Source organism: Hirundo rustica, chromosome 21 (genome assembly GCF_015227805.2).
Source record: "Hirundo rustica isolate bHirRus1 chromosome 21, bHirRus1.pri.v3, whole genome shotgun sequence".
Lineage (NCBI taxonomy): Eukaryota > Metazoa > Chordata > Aves > Passeriformes > Hirundinidae > Hirundo > Hirundo rustica.
This window is the reverse complement of record NC_053470.1, coordinates 6,147,126-6,165,352: the sequence shown is the minus strand read 5'-3', so window position 1 is coordinate 6,165,352 and position 18,227 is coordinate 6,147,126. Positions and strand designations below refer to the sequence as shown.

The window sequence follows — 18,227 nt, the reverse complement described above, 5'->3', positions numbered from 1 at the left end:
CACTAAATCCCTGTGCAGGTTCTGCATCCAGGGTGTCCGTGGCTTTGGCACCTCAGGGACACACTAAATCCCTGTGCAGGCTCTGCATCCAGGGTGTCCATGGCTTTGGCACCTCAGGGACACACTAAATCCCTGTGCAGGTTCTGCATCCAGGGTGTCCATGGCTTTGGGCACTCAGGGACACACTAAATCCCTGAGCAGGTCCTGCATCCAGGGTGTCCGTGGCTTTGGGCACTCAGGGACACACTAAATCCCTGAGCAGGTCCTGCATCCAGGGTGTCCATGGCTTTGGAATCTCAGGGACACACTAAATCCCTGTGCAGGTCCTGCATCCAGGGTGTCCATGGCTTTGGAATCTCAGGGACACACTAAATCCCTGTGCAGGTCCTGCACCCAGGGTGTCCATGGCTTTGGCCACTCAGGGACACATTAAATCCCTGTGCAGGTTCTGCACCCAGGGTGTCCATGGCTTTGGAACCTCAGGGACACACTAAATCCCTGTGCAGGCTCTGCATCCAGGGTGTCCATGGCTTTGGAACCTCAGGGACACACTAAATCCCTGTGCAGGTTCTGCATCCAGGGTGTCCATGGCACAGGCTTCCACTGGAACAACCAGTGCTCCAGAGAGATGATGTGCCACGTCACACAGAGTGACAAATGGACATCATGAGGGACTTTGAAGAAGAGCTGGAACCATAAGCTTTTCAGGATAATTCCATTTTTGTCACTTTTCTTCCTTACTCTATGGAGAAAACACATTCCACTGAGAATCTCTGAGAATTGCCTCCAGAATATGTATTCCATCCATCACATTTCTTAGGCTAAGCTTAAGTCAAGGATGTAACCACCAGAGAAAGAGATCAGTAGGGCTGGATTCTACTAAATTTAGGAGCTTAGCCTGACCAGGTACATCACAAAGGATAACACAGGCTTGATGAAGATAACACATTAACATGGGAGAGTTTTAAAGTTAATCTGACATGAAGAAGGTGTTTAAATTCTTGTTTCTTCTCTAAAGAGGTAATATGTATTTATAATTTATATCTATGCCTATATAACATACATAATTTATATCTATCTATTCCTGTCCATCTATATTCACATTCATCTTTAATTTTCCTTATCGGTTTAAAAATTTTCACTGGGATACGAGTCACAGCAGCAAAAGGAAAATTACCAAATGTCTCAAACCTCTTAGGCAGCCACATATAAATGCTCATTGTAACACGTATACAGATCTTTACATTCCAGGCTCTACAACAGTCACTTTATGGTTTTAAGTGCACATTTCCCACAGACAAAGAAATCCGAGGTCGTCAGTTATTACATTCATGCTACCTGAACATCTTGCATTTTAGTCAAGTTTCCATGCACAAGCAATATTAACATCTGTTTCAAGGATCTCTGCTGGAATTGTAGCTTCACACAGCCAAATTGCCTATGCTTCCACCAGGGAAATGGCTATTTATTTTATGCAGCCATCTGGGCTCTAAATACTATGTTTTGTCATTTGTGGTCTTGTTTTCCAGGGTTTCTTATATGAAATTTGATTTCTTCATAACTTATTTCTTCTGTAAATGACATTTTTTTTTTAGTAATCAAATTTGTGAATGAACGTTTCATTAGAGACTTACAACATCAGCGTCAATTCATAAATATTTTGGATTGAGAGCCAAACCCTAATTGCGGCAGCTTTGATGGTCCACATTTTTTATTTTTTTTCCTGTGGAATCATATGTAAATATAATCTTTACAAGCCCATCTCCCAGTTAGATGAAGGACATATGTTGTTGCAGAATTTAATACTTCAGGATGATACAGCTCGAGTTGTTGGAACACAGACCCTTGTGGTCTCAGAGCCCAGATCCCATCATTTTAAACAAAGGGGCATCATTTTAAACAGGCTGCACAAACAGATTGCCACAAACCTTTATCTACCGAGTATTATTTTTCCTTGGATTGTGACAGAAATACAAATACTTCCTTCTCTCCTCGTATCATACCTTTCAGATGTCCTCTAAATAGATTTAGCACCAAGTCACCATTGTGAAAGGACCGGCCATTCAGGGAAGGTAAGAACCCTGGCTCAGGTGGGAGCAGCCGATTTTCCGCATCACTGTTTGCTGCAGTCACAGATCGCTTTGCGTTCCACCACAGAGCTCACCCACCGACACAGGGGAACCGAGAGCAGGACTCCGAGCCCCTCAAATCTGCTCATTGCTCTCTAGCTAGGGACACAACAATCCTTTTCAGCCAGGAGAGAGCTCTCTGTAAGGCAGGCTGAATGCTCCACCCTTCCACACCAGCTAGCCAAGAGCCAACCCAACAGCAGCTCACCCTCCGCTGTCCAGGCACTCCTCTTCCCTGGACACATCCTCCACCAAGGCAGGGTTCTCTCACGCTTCCCACCAAGGGCTGATGTCCTTTTCTGTTGCTGCCTGTGTCTGGGAGGCCACACGAACCAGCTAGTGCTAATCAAGCTGCCCTTTCCTCTCGGTGAAAGGGATAAAGCAGGCACCAAGCTACACCACCAGGAATGAAGCCTTCAGAGGGAAGTGCGTGGCTGAGCCAAGCGATAGAAGCTCATTCCTTTTACTCTCCTCTCCCCAGTGTAACCACTGAGCAAAAGAACCAGCTCCAGTCTCTCTGCTGGGACCCCAGCCCCTTCCCAGACACCTGCAGTCCCACCAGGGCCCCCCACCAGCTGACCCCAGGGCTCCCGCAGCAGATCCTCAGATGTCCTTGTTCCAAAAAGCAATTCCAAAAAGTCACCCCAAGCTACCTGCGCTGAATGTATCCCTCAACCCCGACACATTTTGTTGTTTGCCTCGCCTTACCTCGCCCTCGCTGCACCATCCGTGCTGCTTCTGCCCTCCTGCCTTGTTCTTTGTCTTCTTCTTCCCCGCGTACAATGGGTTAATTAGCAGCTTAATCACCTTCACCTGGACCAGTCCCTGAGCGGCTGCTGGCGAACTCCTTCGGGGCACCAATCACCATCTCTTTCTCTAAACCGTTTCTTAAAACCTCTTCTTTCGAGAGCACTTTTACATCACAGCCCTTTATACAACAAACTTTCAGAGACCGGGAGGAGCCCATCACAAAGCCAGAGAAATTTACCAAGAATAGGTTTTGCCTACACTGCTGCCTACAGGTTCACAGCATTTGTAAGGGCACAATCAAATCCGAAACCCTTTCCAGCTGCGTGTTTGAATGAACGAAGAAAGAGTTCCTCTTTTCCTCTGGGGCTAAACTCGGGCAGATTGACAGACCTGTCTCCTTGCTCAAGAGTAAATGTGAGTGAAACAGGTCTGAGCAGCTCTGACCCTTCATAGCCTTGTCTGCAGAGGAAGCTCTACCTCCCTTCACTTTAGCCTGTGACACAAACCACTGGCCTGAGCTCTTTTATTTCCCTGGAGTCACTGAGCCCAGGAAGTGACAGCTAGGAGGAGGCCAGTGCTGGGTCACCGTGTAGTTCACACCCTGGAGGACAATTACCAGCCAGGTGTGGACAATAAAGGCTCTGGGTGAGGGATGCTGGACACCTGTCAGCATGAGACCTGGCCCAGGCACTGCCATTCCCATTAACTGGGAAGCATCAGCAAATTTTCCTTAAAATAAAGACGTGGAGAAGCAAATTGTGAGACTCTGCAGCTGACTGCATGTGGAGCTTCAGGCCAGGGGTAGATAACACCTTCCCTGCCCCGTGATGATGAGTAACCCCAAATTCCAGCACAGGTTACAGGGTCTTACTAAAGCAGTCTGACTACATGATGTACTGAGAATAATCACGATCTACCCATCTTGGTCACAGTAGTCATTAAGTTGCTATATCTGTAACAGGCTTAATAACAAGGTGAAGAGTGAATGGGAGAGAAAAAGTAATTTCCTTGTCTCACTGGTCATTGCTTCCCATATGCCTAGGATGTCTGTGTGGAGAGAACTGAAAATGGAGGGAGAATTCCAGCACAGAAAACTATATTTAAATAAGGGGAAGTGAGATCTGTCCTTGTACTACACTAATGCAAAGGTCTCCTAAGTGAGGTGCATGACCTCAAGACAATCTACCGGAAGGAAGAACATGGTTTTTACACCATTAAAATGAAAATTAACTCCCAGTGTTTATTCCATTTTCATCTCATTCTTTTTTTTTTAATTTTCTGTGTGTGTTTTATCTCACACATTTATTAATTTTGTGTGTGTGTTTTATATAATAAATTAATAATTTATAGGGTATAGTAGTGCAGGTAAATGCTCGAAAGCATTTTCCTGATAGGGGAACATGATCAAAAATTTTGGAAACCCAAAGGCCTGGTCTTGCAGGTAGCACCAGATCAGCTCTAAATCTAGAAGTAGTGCTGAAACAGCAGAACTCCTGGGGTAGGTTAGGGTCAGGGGAGCTGCACTACTCACAGTCCCTGAGCTAGGACCTGAACATCTTGCTCTGAACATCAGCCTGTGAGGGGATCACAGTAAAGTGAAAAATCCTCTGGATGGCAAAGATACAATCACAAAACAAGGAAAATTCACTTACTTGTTAATGCCTCTTGCTGCTGTTCCAAATAACTCCATAAATGTGAGATCCATGCTGTAAGAACTCTAACCCTTCTGCAGATGATGCTTTAAATGTACCACAGCATTTTCTGCAGACTTTCCTAACTCAAAGCATGTCATTCGGTATGGGCTGTATGCTTCTCATTAACAGCATTAAGCAAATAGAAAAGTGATTGTTCTAAGAGAAGAAAAAAAAAAAAAAAAAGAGTTTGTTGAAGTATAAGGATATGAAAATTGCTGCAGTGGGTAACAATAATTCCTCAGGGTTTGTCTCGACATTCTTAGCAGTATATATTACTTAACTGATGGATCATAACAGCTAATTTAGAGCTATTAGGTCTACTGCATAAATATGTGGTCAAGAGCACTTTAATGTGCACCACTGTTACTTCAGACCATAACAGCTGCTTTGGAGCTGTCAGCCTGCTTGGTCGCAATCTATTTCAATCCGGGAAAATAAAAATAATAATAACAACAATTAAAAAAATCCTAATTACTTTGTAGTTGCTAATGCACAATTTAAGCTGATTGTTTGGTGCCATAGCTGAGCACTGTTTGAGCAGGGGAGGTGAAATACCATAAAGAAGAGGTATCGCTGCCATCAGACAAATCGCGGGGGACCCAAACTCCCAGCTAATAACAGAGATGCCTGCCATGTGTTTACAGAGGACAAACAACGAGGGAAGAGAGGATGTGAGACAGATCATTTCTTTGTTTAACTCTGTACTCTGCTACTTTAAAAACCTAAGAGGAACCATTAAAGCCGTGTTTATCGTTAAAAAGCAATATCTGCTTGCTACCCCACTTCCCAGCCCAGCTCCCTGCTGCCAGCCAGCTGGGAAAGCTCTGCTGGGAAAGGGGGTTCGTGCAGCAGCGCTCCTGGATGTAACCAGCACACAGAGAGCTCCCAGCAGAGCAATTCGAGGCAAAGAGCAGTGCCACCTTCCCCTGGCTTCTGGCCATTTGGCACGGTGCGCTCCTGCTCTGCCCGCAAGCACAGACAAGCGGTGGAGAAGGTCGGAGAGGCACCCAGCCTTAGAGATGAGAAATGCAGGGGTTCAGCTGCTTTTACAGCACATGCAAAGGGAAATACAAATGCTCAGAAAACCCAGCTGTCTGTCTCTCCCAGCCTCTGCTCAGGATGTGATTCTCTATAATCATGTCATTCAAAGAGACTTGTGCTAAGTGCCGAGGGAAAAGTGGCGTCCTTTGGTGAGGGGAGGAGAATGCCTGTTGCTGCAAGCTATCCATCATCTTCAAAAAGTCCAAGATGGACTAAAGCTCCCTAAATTTTTATTCCCAACAGAGAAGGATAAGTTCAGTGTTTTCTTGGCAGGCAGTCCTCCCATATCAAAATCTACTTCCCAATACAGTTTTGGAGGCATTCACCTGCCTGGTAGGCTAGATAATAAATAAATGCCCGTCATGTCTTTATCTGAGAAAGATTTTCTTCTCCCTGCTTTTTCCTTTCTTTTTTTCTTGCACACTGGGGGAAAGCTCTCCTCACAGCCCCCCACTCCCCCCTCCACCCCCAGCCAGGAAATAGTCATTTTGAGGCAAGACCTTAAATTGATGATTTTGAAAGTTTTCCCTATTGCCATGCTGTTCTGCTCCTGCATTCCTGTGGTGCCAACAGATGAAGTTGTAAGCCCGTTCGCCTCCCTGCATCTAATCCTGATACTACTCAGCAGCAGGGAAGGTGGGCAAATGTTCACTAGCAGTTGTTGGCAAAGAAACACAGCAGGATTTAAACTGGATGATGCCACTGCATGTGTAAAACAACCATTTGAGCAAATGCTGCTATAGCAGCATCTTTAACCAGTAAAACAGAATTTGCTCTTAACCTTTTGTTTTCTAGCTAGCTGTGCTGATGAGTTATGATTAATTGCGGTTGTGTTTACAAAAAAAACTCCCAACCAAAATGAATAACCAATTAAGCTTATAGATAAAAAAATAAGATAAATGCTTGTAGTAGTTGCTGTGACAGACTTTTGGTGGGCTCATATAGAACTAAAATTGTGAAAGGAAAATGTGAATAACACTCTGTTGCGTTCTGCTGAAGGGTTCCACGTTCTTTTTCACAAGGTCATTTTTCCCATGAACTTCCTTCTCTTCTTTTCCAGTTTGCACAGCTTGGTCTTTAGCTGATGTGCCCCAACCCCAGATTTTTCATGGTTTAAACACACTCAGCATTCTAGGACTGTTCTGGATGAGGATCACTATAACAGTAACATGCCATGCTTATCCACCTACTGTGACATCAAAACAATGGGCAAAGAGCACCCCAATTGCTGCTTTTCCCCAGGCTCTCAAGTTTCTTTGCTTCTGATAGTTTTTTACAGAGTTCCTTCCCTCAAACTGAGCTCTGTTGTTATTTAAAGCTATCACTTTGGTATCCGGGAGATAAAAGTTGAAATACCAGCTGTCAATGGACCCAGTGTTAGGAATAAACTTTTCCCTGTCCTTCCTTGAAGGTGATGGGAACTCATCACCCAGCCAACCACACTGACCTATTGCAGTTCACAATGTTTAATTGAAGAAATTGCTCTTTGGCAAATGCTGCTGCCTACCCGGGGCATTTAACTGAAGCATGGCTTTCCCATTAGGCAATGCATGCAAGAGCATCTTATAACTCTGCATTATCTCCCTGGGTCTCCCAGCTGTGCCCTAAGTCCCAAGCACAGGTTCTGCCCTTCCTGTTGGCTTCGTTTTTCCATCCCATGTCTGCCACACACATCTTGTGTGTTAGTGCTGGATCAATCACCTTGAATATGAAAATGCTGAAAGCTTGGAGAGTCAGTAAAACCCTTCAGAGGGGCCAGGGCAAGAGTGCACTGCTGATGACAGGCCCAGCACCTGCATCAGAAGATTTCTTTTCTAAAGGAAAGTTGTTTTAATCTTTTCTACTCAGGTGATGATCCACGCTGGGTGGAACATTGAACAGGTGTAGCCTGACCTGACAGACTGAAAAATCAGTTAGAAAAGCAGGGAGATGGCTAGAGCAGGACCAGAGCATCTTTAGGCACACTCCCTCGTGGAGCAACCTCCCTGTGGAATTTCCATCCTCCTTCCCACACGGCCTGAAGGTCAGCTGGAACAGCCAGAGCCTCAGAGCCACCAGGACAGAGGTGGTGGTTGATGGTACAGAGAAACAGATGCTGCAGAATGGAGCTCTGCTGCACTTACCTGGACACAGAACAAAACACACACGTGCTCAGAGATTTATCCATGCAGGAGAGTGAATCCTGTGAGGAAGCAGTGCAGAAAGAAACATGGCTTTTGTGCAGGGACTTGGAAGCAGTACAGTGAAACTTAGAAGATTAAAGCGGTACAGCTGTGGACAGTTTTCCCCTTTCATCTGGCAGAAACCATTTTTGCTCAGCGTTTTGTTAGGGCAAAAAAGGCGTGGAGCACAAACACCAGAAGCAAAATTGAGTTAGACAGAATCAGTTGCCCCACTGGGACCTTACAGGAGAACATAAAACACCTTTTCCAGGGAGACCTTTACACTTCATTTTAGCTGTGCATCCAAGCCTAGGTCAGCAAGATCACAGCAACCATAATACTTAAAATTTACATCCCTTACATGGAAATAAGTTGGGAAAACATTTGTTGAGTAATGAAGTACATTCTACAGTCCCATATCTGCGCCACCTGGCATTGCATGGATCTCAGCTGGGTGAAATAGGCCTCAGAACTGAACCTCAAGCCTTCAACAATACAAGCTCCCCAGTCACAGAGATTTTGCTTAGATACAATTCTGTATTTGGCCTTGGATTTTTGAGCTTTACAGTTCAAACCCATTCTCTCATTCCATTGTATTTATTTTTTACGTTCAGTTCTCATGACTTTGAAAGCTTTCTAAAGGTCAGAAGAGAGAAGCACCAGATATTGCCACAATCACCCACAATGAAATGCAGTCATTAAAGCTTAAAAAAAAACCAAAAAAAAACCACACACACACACACACACACAAAAAAACAAACAAACAAACAAAAAAAACAAAACCCAAAAAACCACCAAACAAAAAAAACAACCCACCAAACCACAGTGACTTTTCATTTCAGGGAGTGTGGCTAAAGAGGGAACAGCCAAATCCTTTGCCCTGAGAGGTGGTGCAGGCTCTGGGTGATGTGATGAAAGCTGTGCTGCTGTCCCTGTCATAGCTCCCACCTCTGGAGCAGCAGCATCCACTCCTGGACACAGCTTATCGAGCATCGGGCCAAGCTGTTTAGCCTTGTATTTATTTAATCTTTGTGAAGATAAAGAAGGATGTTCCACTGAGAGCTCTTTTGTTCCCCTCTCTGTCAGTTCAACAGGAGAGAGAGCAGAGCTAAAGCCACGAGCAATGGTTTGTATCTCTTGTAAGTCTTCTAAAGCCTTGTCATCATACGCTGCATTATGTTGTCTTTTTTACTGAGTGACCATTGCTCTATCCGTACACCATCTGCCTTTTTGTGACTTGATGAACCCACACTGTAAAAGGCAGAAATCAATAAAGTTCTTCAGAACCCAAAAACCTTGGCAGGAAATAAATAGTTTTCCTGCAGCACCATCTTGTGGTGCCCGATTTCAGTACTGAGGCTGCTCCTCCCTCTCCCTGGGCTGGGAGGTTTTTTCTGCAGACTTGAGAACCACACCCAGCTTTCAGCAGCTTCTCTTCCAGCCACAGAGGTACTGTGAGGAGCCTGGCAAAAATGATTGTTCCCTCTTGTAGCTGACCTGGACCCTCATCGAGTTCTTGGAAGGGATAGAAGGGACAAAGGAAAATTGAATTTGGCTCAGTAACACGGAGCTTGATATACATAATACAGTCAGCAGCCCAGGCACTGGGGAAAAGACATGTTGCAGTTAGGTGTGAGGTAACCCCCTGTCGAAATTAGGTCCAGGAGCACAAAAACAAGCAAACAATTTTTTTTTTAATGCAAGGGATCTGAATCTTCAGTGTAAGCAGGCAGCCAATCAGCTGATCACAGCCTCCACCTTTTTGTGACATTGTCAGTACAGTCTGCATCACACACAGGCCTGTGAATAAATATCTGTGCTTTGACCCTAAGGTGACAATCTTGACCTTCAATGGTAATGAAATAGCTGTTATGATATCCTAGGCACAGAAAGCAGTTATTTAAGTTATACCCATGGCTTGAAAGCTCTTAATTCAATGCATTGTCAAGCGAATAGAGAAATCAAAACGTGAAATCAGAACTTTTGCCTTCTCCAACTGAAAAGCAAAACTTCCAGCTTTTTAGAACACCTTCACAGCAAAGCTGCTGCCTGGAAAAGGACAGGCCCCACGTTTGTGCACTGTGCTCTGGACTGCTGGCACACTAAGGGGAACACAACCCTGCCTGGGACTTTTCCATCTCACCTCCTCCTCTAACAGAACATTTTGCTTATTCTCCTCTTGTTCTGGTGCTGCCAGACACAGCTGCTGCAGATGCACTGATTGTTCACCCTTAAACACAGTGGCTTTATCAGAGTGTCCCTTTGTCAGGATGTTGTGTGACATCGAAACCAGCCGTGCCGCCAGTGACGGGGACACCAGAGGAATTTATTGTCCTTCAGACCAAAATCATGAAGCACCACATGAAAGCCTGACTTCCTCTGGAGCACAGCTCGCTGTCCATAACCACCAGCCACGAGGATTTCTCTGCTTTGTCACATGCACAGTTCAGCTGCGACAGTGCCTCGGAATTCATGCAGCAGGAAACTGCTTTTTCCTTGATCAAAATGTCCATATACCTACTTCACCGTCCATAAAAATAACATCAAAGAAGCGCAATTACACATCAAATTTAGAAAGCAAACAGCGCCCTATTCAGTCTCCATTGCTCTGTTGCTCCGCATCAAAAATAGTGTAATACTTCTGCTTGCAAAATTTTAACCAAATCACCTGTAACACAACGCTTCTGGCAATGGTTGCACTGTCAGGCTTTACACTCCTGCACATCTGATCATCACCTTCCTGAGATCACCCATATGCATATTCCACCCACATTACACTTGGATTTTAAGTGATCCCCTTTTTATGACTTAGGAAACTGAGAGAAGTGTTTTAAACGGGGAATTCTGAAAGTGCAGAGTTTCTAAGAACCACTCATAATATTTACACTCCAGCTTAGGACCAAAGCTCCCTTCCTGCCAGTTGTAGCTCCTGGAAATTCTGCTACATGGACTTCACAGCCCCAAAGAAATATGACAAGTGATTGTGTTATTATGGGTGATACTGACTTCTACTGACATTCTTTTAGGTGCTCACGCTGCACTCAGCTGTCGAGAAGCGTTACACATTTGTTTCTTTTATTTTTGTTACACTGCAGAGAAATGGAAAGAAATTGCATTTTGGAATCACCTCCTTCGGGAGACAGGTCAATAAAAGATCAAAAAAAGTCTGGTGCAGTGATAGCCGGTGGAGAGAACAGCTCCAGGGACAACACTCACACAGTTTCCTTAAGTACTTTGTATTTCTGGCAAACATATCTTTAAAGCAATTGCCCAACAACAGCTTTCCCAAATCCTCTGTAGCCTGGTAAAGAATTAGCTGTTCCCCTCACTACTGTGCCATGGGGCCATCCGATATGGAACCCAGAGCAAGCTTCCTCTCAATCCCAATTTAATGGGTGTCAACACTCCCTTCATCTTTTTGTGAGACTGACCGCAAAGTTGAGGTGGACACGTAACTGCTATTTTTATATCCCTCCACAGGGGTGCTACTGTAAGAAAAGAACACTGAATTCACCACTCAGGGGTTGCCGTGAGCAGTTTGCCTTTCAGTGTTACCAGGGTTTTTTTGTTGTTGTGTTGGTTTTTGTTTTGTTTTTTTTGTACAGGAGGTATGGAATGAGTGCAAGAAACTAGAATGAAAAAAACTTTTACTGCAAAATCAATAGTATTATCGAGGGTTAACAGCTTTGTATTTCTTCAATGTTAAAATAAAGTGTGCCATTTTCTAGGAGATAGTCAAATAATCCTGGTGTCTTCTGCTCGATCTTCAGGATCAGGTGGATGTTCCTATACACCAAAGGGAGAAAAAAATCCCAAACATGAGTGTAACTTGATTTAGGGACACCTTTACATTTCTGCCCAATCAACACTCTCCCTGAAACATTTCTTTATTGCCTAACGACCTCCCTGACACTTTTTCTATTTCATTGTGACCTTTACTAGGCTATAGTTTGGCGTGGTCACGGGAAGTAAATAGCATTTCACTCTCAGATTAGATTTATTTCAGTAGTCTATCACAGCTCTTCAGCACTGAGGAAGAATGCCAAAGTGTGGAGCTACAGGAATGCCCCAGCTACAAACCACCCCTACCCAGAAAAGAGAGGATTTTCAGTGCCTGGAAATAGATCTGCCCCTCCTGAAAGCAGCAAACCCACTGTGTTTTCACTTTCTCACGCTACAATTTGCACAGGAGACAAGGAACACTCCCGTGGCAGAGGGCTTTAACCTCAGACTGGCTCTGCTGTCAGCTGGCAGCCCAGGACAGCAGCTGAATTCCTGCAGTCGTTACCTCTCCCACAACAGAAACTGAAGGTGATCCCTGACAGCAGCACCTTGGGACAACGCCTACTGCACTGGCAGGCAGCAGGTATTTGCTAGTGGATATCTCCAGAATTCTACACAGACTCAACAGAACAACCCTAAACTTAGAACAAAGGAAGACCCCAAAGATAATTTACCTTCTCTTTTGCATCCTTTTGGCTCTTTCTCAAGTCAGTCCAGCAAGTGGCGGATCTCTTCCTTGTGAATCCTTTCATCATGTGCTCTTTTTTCCCGCACAGCTTTCTGTACTTTTTTGCTTATCTTTCGTAAAGGATTGATACATGGACTGCAACATATTAAAACAGCTGAACTTGGTTGTGTTCCAAAGTATGAATTTAGAGAAGGTCACCTAGACTTCAGCCATGAAACCCTCGCTCCAGTGAAAAAAACTCAAAAAGCTAGAGCTGATTTCAGGGGCCATCATAAGATCCATGACCGGAAGAGGCATTAAGGTGAGGAGAAGCGTTTCAATGCTTTTCCCATTTCTTACATTTTCCTCATGGATTTCACCTTTCCATTCATACAGAATCACTCAGGATAGAAAATACCTGTAAGGTCATCAATCCCAACCATTAACCCAGCAGTGCCCAGTCCACACAAGGCACACCCAGGTCTGGGACACCCCTCACTGCCCAGCTCTTCCTGAGAGAGGAACTCCTGCAGTTCTGCTTGTCTCATCCCCAACACGCAAGGACGGGGACACAATGCAACCACCACCAGAAATCTCCCCAGTAACAAGTCAACAAAATTCTGTGAGCTTCTTACCACAGCTGTAGTAGGGATGTAGTGGGCAGGGATGAAGGCTTTTCTATTCTGTTTTTAAAATCTACACAACATTATTCAAAAGTAGCGCTGTTGAAGTGCACCTGCATTTTTCTAACCTTCAATGTTTTAACCTACCTGCCCTTGCATGTGGTTCTAAAAGAGGACCAACAAAAGTGAGAGGAATAAGATGGGCTGGCACAGTTATGGACACAGCAAAAGCATCAGGGCACAGCTCCAGACAGGAGATACTGTGCTGATAGCACATAAGGGGAATGGCCAATTGGCAGGGAACAGATGTCTAGATTCTGCTTCCTGCATGAAAAACACCATTGGAAGGAGGCAAACACACAGTTTGTCCATGGGGATGTGGAAAGTAACAAAGCCTCACTGGCTTGGGAAATCAGATCAGCTAGAATTGATCAAGTGTGGCAAGGAGAGGAGCACCCAGCTCCCTCTCAATTTCACAGGAATTTCATGTTCCTACTTTTTTTTTTTTTTGTCTGGTCATGGTATAGAAACCCTGCAATTTGCTCTAGAAGAGGCAACAGTGGAGTTAAACAATTATCCCAAATTTCATCAGCAAAAGTAATCTTGGTTTGGTTTTTTTTTGATAACTCTAGAGAACCACCTTTACTTTTGTCCACACCAGTTGCAGTACAGATTTGGCACTGTACCTAGGACTCTCTCAACAATGACTGTATAATGTTAAAAACAAAAGAATTTCTACCCAGAGAGGCTTTTGGCTTATTAAAGGAATGTTTCTCAAAGCTCCATCAACTGTCTCTAAAACTGGTAAAACTCAAAGTTACAGTGTGATAGGATTGCACCCTTCGTCGAACTTAAATACGTGATGTTGGAAATTTAAACCATTTAGCATCTGGTTAGTTACTGCATTAAAAAAACAAAGAAAAAAAAAAAGTCATAGCACAAGAGCAAAAATCCTAGTTTCACTGGCTATGAAAAAATACAGCAATGATCATTTAAACACTAATGTGAATTCTCCTGAAATGAACACATATTAATTCATTTTCCAGAAAATTTATGATAATTTCACATTGATTCTTTGCCTCCCGCTTTCAGAGCCACTGATGACTCAGTGCAGCTATCTGTATGCTGAGCATCAGCTGTTGAGCACAGTGTAAGATGTAATGTGGAGATTTTCACAGCAGGTTTTGTCAAAATGTGGAACTCCACAGCAAACAGCCATCTGCCAAGCAGGCTCATTAGTAAAGTCTATGTGTGTGTGTGCTCATGCACGTATACGATCCCACACAGACTACTACATCTTAGAAGAGCAAAAGTTTAACACTTGGAGAAAAAAAACCCCTCCACTAAAGAGACAATTCTGTCATATTAACCAAGCTGTAGCACCAGCCATTCAATGTGAACTACTACCTAAGCAGAATAAAGCAGGGTTATGTTAATTCATTCCATCAGTTTAATGACCCTGATGCTGTGGAGTTTACATTTTCCCTGCATCCTGAGAACACACACACACATGCTGAAACTCCTCACAGTATCAGACACCAAACTGCTTGCATAGAACAGGCAGGCTGTAAAGTGCCCTATACATTAAAACCCCACGCTGCATGTTAGAAATATTAGAGATAATTAATTCCCAACTCACAGCCCATCTCTCTTGCTCTATTCAGGCCTCATACTTTGCTCTTCCCTTCTGTGCCTTACTGCACAGCTCCAGGTCTATCCTGGAGGGAGTCTGCTTTGGTGTTTTATGTGCAAATTCCCAAGTAAGGGAAGTGAGATTAAGTCCAAGTCTTTTATATCCAGATCTTCAGAAAGAGTACTGGGGCATTAAATAACCTTTTTTTTTTCTTTAAGCCAAATTGACTCTCTGTTTCATGTAGCTTCAAAATAGGAGGACTCATCTTTTATGTTTGAATATTAGTTTCTTGCCCTTTTTTTTCCCCCTCACCTAGTTAAAAGATGTCAGTTCTCCATATTTTCAACATTTAGAAGCATTACTTCATAAATTTGGTCTGGTCTTGCTCTAACACTTACCTCCTCTGCAAAACAGCACAGCAAACGATTGGGAAAAATCCCAAAGACAAAAATCCTCCTCCCGTAAGCAAGATCACTCGAATGGCCAGCTGCACATCTGTAGAGCCAGCAGAAAACTGCATTAATTCTGAATAATTCTGATACAGACACTGAGGGTGAGGTGACAGGATCAGCCTCTAAGACAACTTTGCTGCCGTGAAGTCACAGCCATGCTGCCACTGAGATGTTTTGTCAGCAAGCTCTGACAGTACTCACACCTAAAGACTTCAGTAAATGCCAAGGAAAATTGTCATTTCCCTCAACCAGGACACCCCACTTTCAACAAAGCCTTTACTTCATTCTCTGTGCTGACGTATTTATTTGTATGGCACTTGTTCTTTGCTTGTGCTGGGCTTGACAATATCCTGAAAAATTTTCTATCAATTAATTGCTTCCTTTCTTAGTATGATGTAGAAATGAAGAAGATGAAGAAACAGTAGATGAAGAAATACATGCAAGCTGACAGTGACTTTGAAGAGAGGGGTGTCCTGGAAAGCACAAACAGCAAGAGAACTGGATTGTGTGAGCAGGATTTGCTGGGTTTGCTCTGAGCAGCAGCCCAGAGCAGCACACTCACCATCCCTCACCGGCATGTAGCACTGCTCATCATGGCCAATTCTGAAAGGACAGCAGCGAATTTTTGAGCATTCAGACATGTTCAGGCCTTCTACAGGACAAGGAGTTAAGAGTCGCTGAGTGCTGAGGCGACAAGCTTTAAAAACAAAACAAAAAACCCCAACATTAGGTAAGATTTCTGTCCTGGGAGCAATGTGAAACAGGAAGAAGTCATCACTTTGGTGTCTCTAGCATGTTTTGATTAATTAAATCTGCCAGAAAACAATATCATTGACGTTCATGTATGCTCTTTCCCAAAACCTAACCAATTTTTATATTGGAATTAGCAGAAAAGCTGAATCACCTCATAGAAAATCTTTTGTAATTTGCTTTGCTTCTGTAAGGATCTATTACAAAGCAGAATCTAAACACCATTGTGACACTTCTTTGTACTTAGGTTTGTAAAGTAAGTGAAAAAGACAAACTCAATTTTCTGACTATTCTGTTTCTAATGAAAAACCAGAAGAAATTTAAGGCCTTTTTTTTTTTTTTTTTTTTTTCCCCTGAAGGATTGTATTTCAACTAGCCATCTCTGTTTGGCACTTATTATTTGTTTCCACAAGCAGCTGAAAATCAGCTGCTAGGAAAAAAAAAAACCCAGCAAAACACGACATCCAGTTAATGAACAACATATTTAAGCAATTTTTGAGATTTCCCATTTTATAGCAGATTTATTGATAATCATGAGATGCCCTGCCTAAATGTGTAAGATAGTTATAAATAGTAGATGTCTCTGCATATTTAATTCCTATAAAACATCTTATCTCACCCCTTATGTTACACAGCAGCTGCAAAGCATCATTTGGTTCCAACAACTCCCCCAGGACTGGCTGTATTGTCAGTCTCACATTTATCAGAGACATTACTGGTAGCCAAATTCAGTTTATTAAAGGGGGGATCAGGATCTTCACCACTCCTCTGTGTTTATTTAGGGCTCCATGTGAGCAATAGTGGTGGAGGCACACTGATATTAATGCAGAAAGTAAAAAGTAGCATTTCTCCTTCCTGTTAGTCTATGGTCTGGTTATGGAACCAGGCTGGCAGTTTTAATATGTAACAAATCTTTTCTGTACTGGTATCATTTTGCTTTTTGATATTAGCAAGTAAGCATTGCGATTTCCAGCTCCATAACTGTATGAAATAATGTAGTTCCTGCAATTTCACTTCAGCAGTCCAAAGCTGATCCAATCTAACAGGCCTGAAGCCTTCCTTAGCCTTAGAAGTGGAGAGACACCAGTGTGGGACAAAATCCCTCTTCATTTTACACCAAATTCTCTTTTCTCTCTATGTGTACATGGGAAGATTGGAAAACCAGTTCAGATGTGACACAACAAAGCTCGGTGTGGTGGATCCCCTGCCAAACTTTCGGCGTAATTTCAGCATTTGCAGCACAATCACATCCCTGGTGATGGAGGGTTTCGCAGGAGGGTGGCAATGCAAACAAATCTGTGGTTGTCCCAAAGAGGCACTTAGCAACCCCAGTTTCAGGAGGTCTAGTGAGTTTTACAGCATTAGACCGAGGGTTTTAGACAAATGGAATGCTGACAGGTAGGGGAGGGAGGGTGGAAGTGAGGCAGAAGTGGGAAGGGAAGAGAGAAACAAGTGGTGATGGGACACTTACTCATTGGTCTGAAGAAGCTCAAGAAAGATTCGAATACACCCTTCGTTGTCATGTTGGGTTTGCTGGCTGCCTCTGTGTTCTGTGCTGAGCCAGGCTGAATCGGTGCTGCAAGCACTGAAAGCTCATAACGATTAGCTCATTACCATCAAAACTATCCGTAATTAATTAAAGCAATGACATTTTCATACTGATTATCACTCATTAGGAAGGCATTTACAGTCATCAGGAACTGTGTCTACTGATGGCTAGCAAGGTTAAGCACAGGTGTCTTTCTGTTGTATTCACTTATATTGCTTTAAATTGCTTCATGAACCACAATGAGTAAAGAACAAAAGCTGTAAAATTTAAATTAAAGAATCCATCCAGGTGGAAATTGTCAAGGATAAAAAGCCCTGCTGCTCACCTATGAGGTGCAGGTTACATGAAAATGCTTGCTGCATCTATAGTTGTATTTCTCCTATGCACACAAGCAGAACTTTCAGCTGTTTAGATAAAGATCAGAGCCCAGTTAAAACACAGAAACATGGTGAAAGGCACCTTTATCAGACACAACCGAACATGCACCTATCCCAGCTTCTTGTTTCAGACAGTGACTTGCTGCAGCTGCACAGAAAAGAGCAAAACAACCCTAAATATAGAGGTACTGCACTGTTTACACAGAAGCTCCTGATTCCTTACTCTGGGACTTCCCAATCACCTTTCATTTACACTACTCAAAAAAAAAAAAAAAAAAGGGGGGGGATGAGCAAACCTTGCTGCCTCCCTGCATCTTTTTTTCATTACACCAAAAGTGCAAAGCACAGGACTCCACTGACAACCAACCACTCCCCAGTGAGGGGGAAAAAGAGAGACCCAGTATTCCCACCTGCTTGCCTTTTTCCCTCTCCATGAGAGAAACTTACACCAATCACCACTCTGAAAGCTTTCAGTGATGGAGTTTGCTGAAAGCCATTTCACGGTGTTAGAGTCCTTGTGAACAGGAGTGAGATCAAAGCCTTACCAAAACCTAAAGTATTGAACAACTTCAGTCTTTTGGATGATTTTTCAGCTAACAGCATCGGGAGCATAAATT

The 18,227-nt window shown here is 43.4% G+C and overlaps 1 protein-coding gene across 1 annotated transcript; it reads right to left on the bottom strand.

Annotated features, from left to right (window-relative positions):
• Nucleotides 1-12,253: 12,253 nt before the first annotated feature.
• LOC120761957 (fmr1 neighbor protein-like) lies at nt 12,254-17,249 on the bottom strand. Its single transcript, XM_040083763.1, has 4 exons — nt 17,156-17,249; nt 15,497-15,631; nt 14,881-14,977; nt 12,254-12,382 (listed from the first exon to the last, which is right to left on the bottom strand). Exons 1-4 carry the CDS (start codon nt 17,205-17,207, stop codon nt 12,268-12,270), a joined length of 399 nt encoding a protein of 132 aa, XP_039939697.1. The 5' UTR covers nt 17,208-17,249; the 3' UTR covers nt 12,254-12,267.
• Between the last annotated feature and the right edge of the window lie 978 nt (nt 17,250-18,227).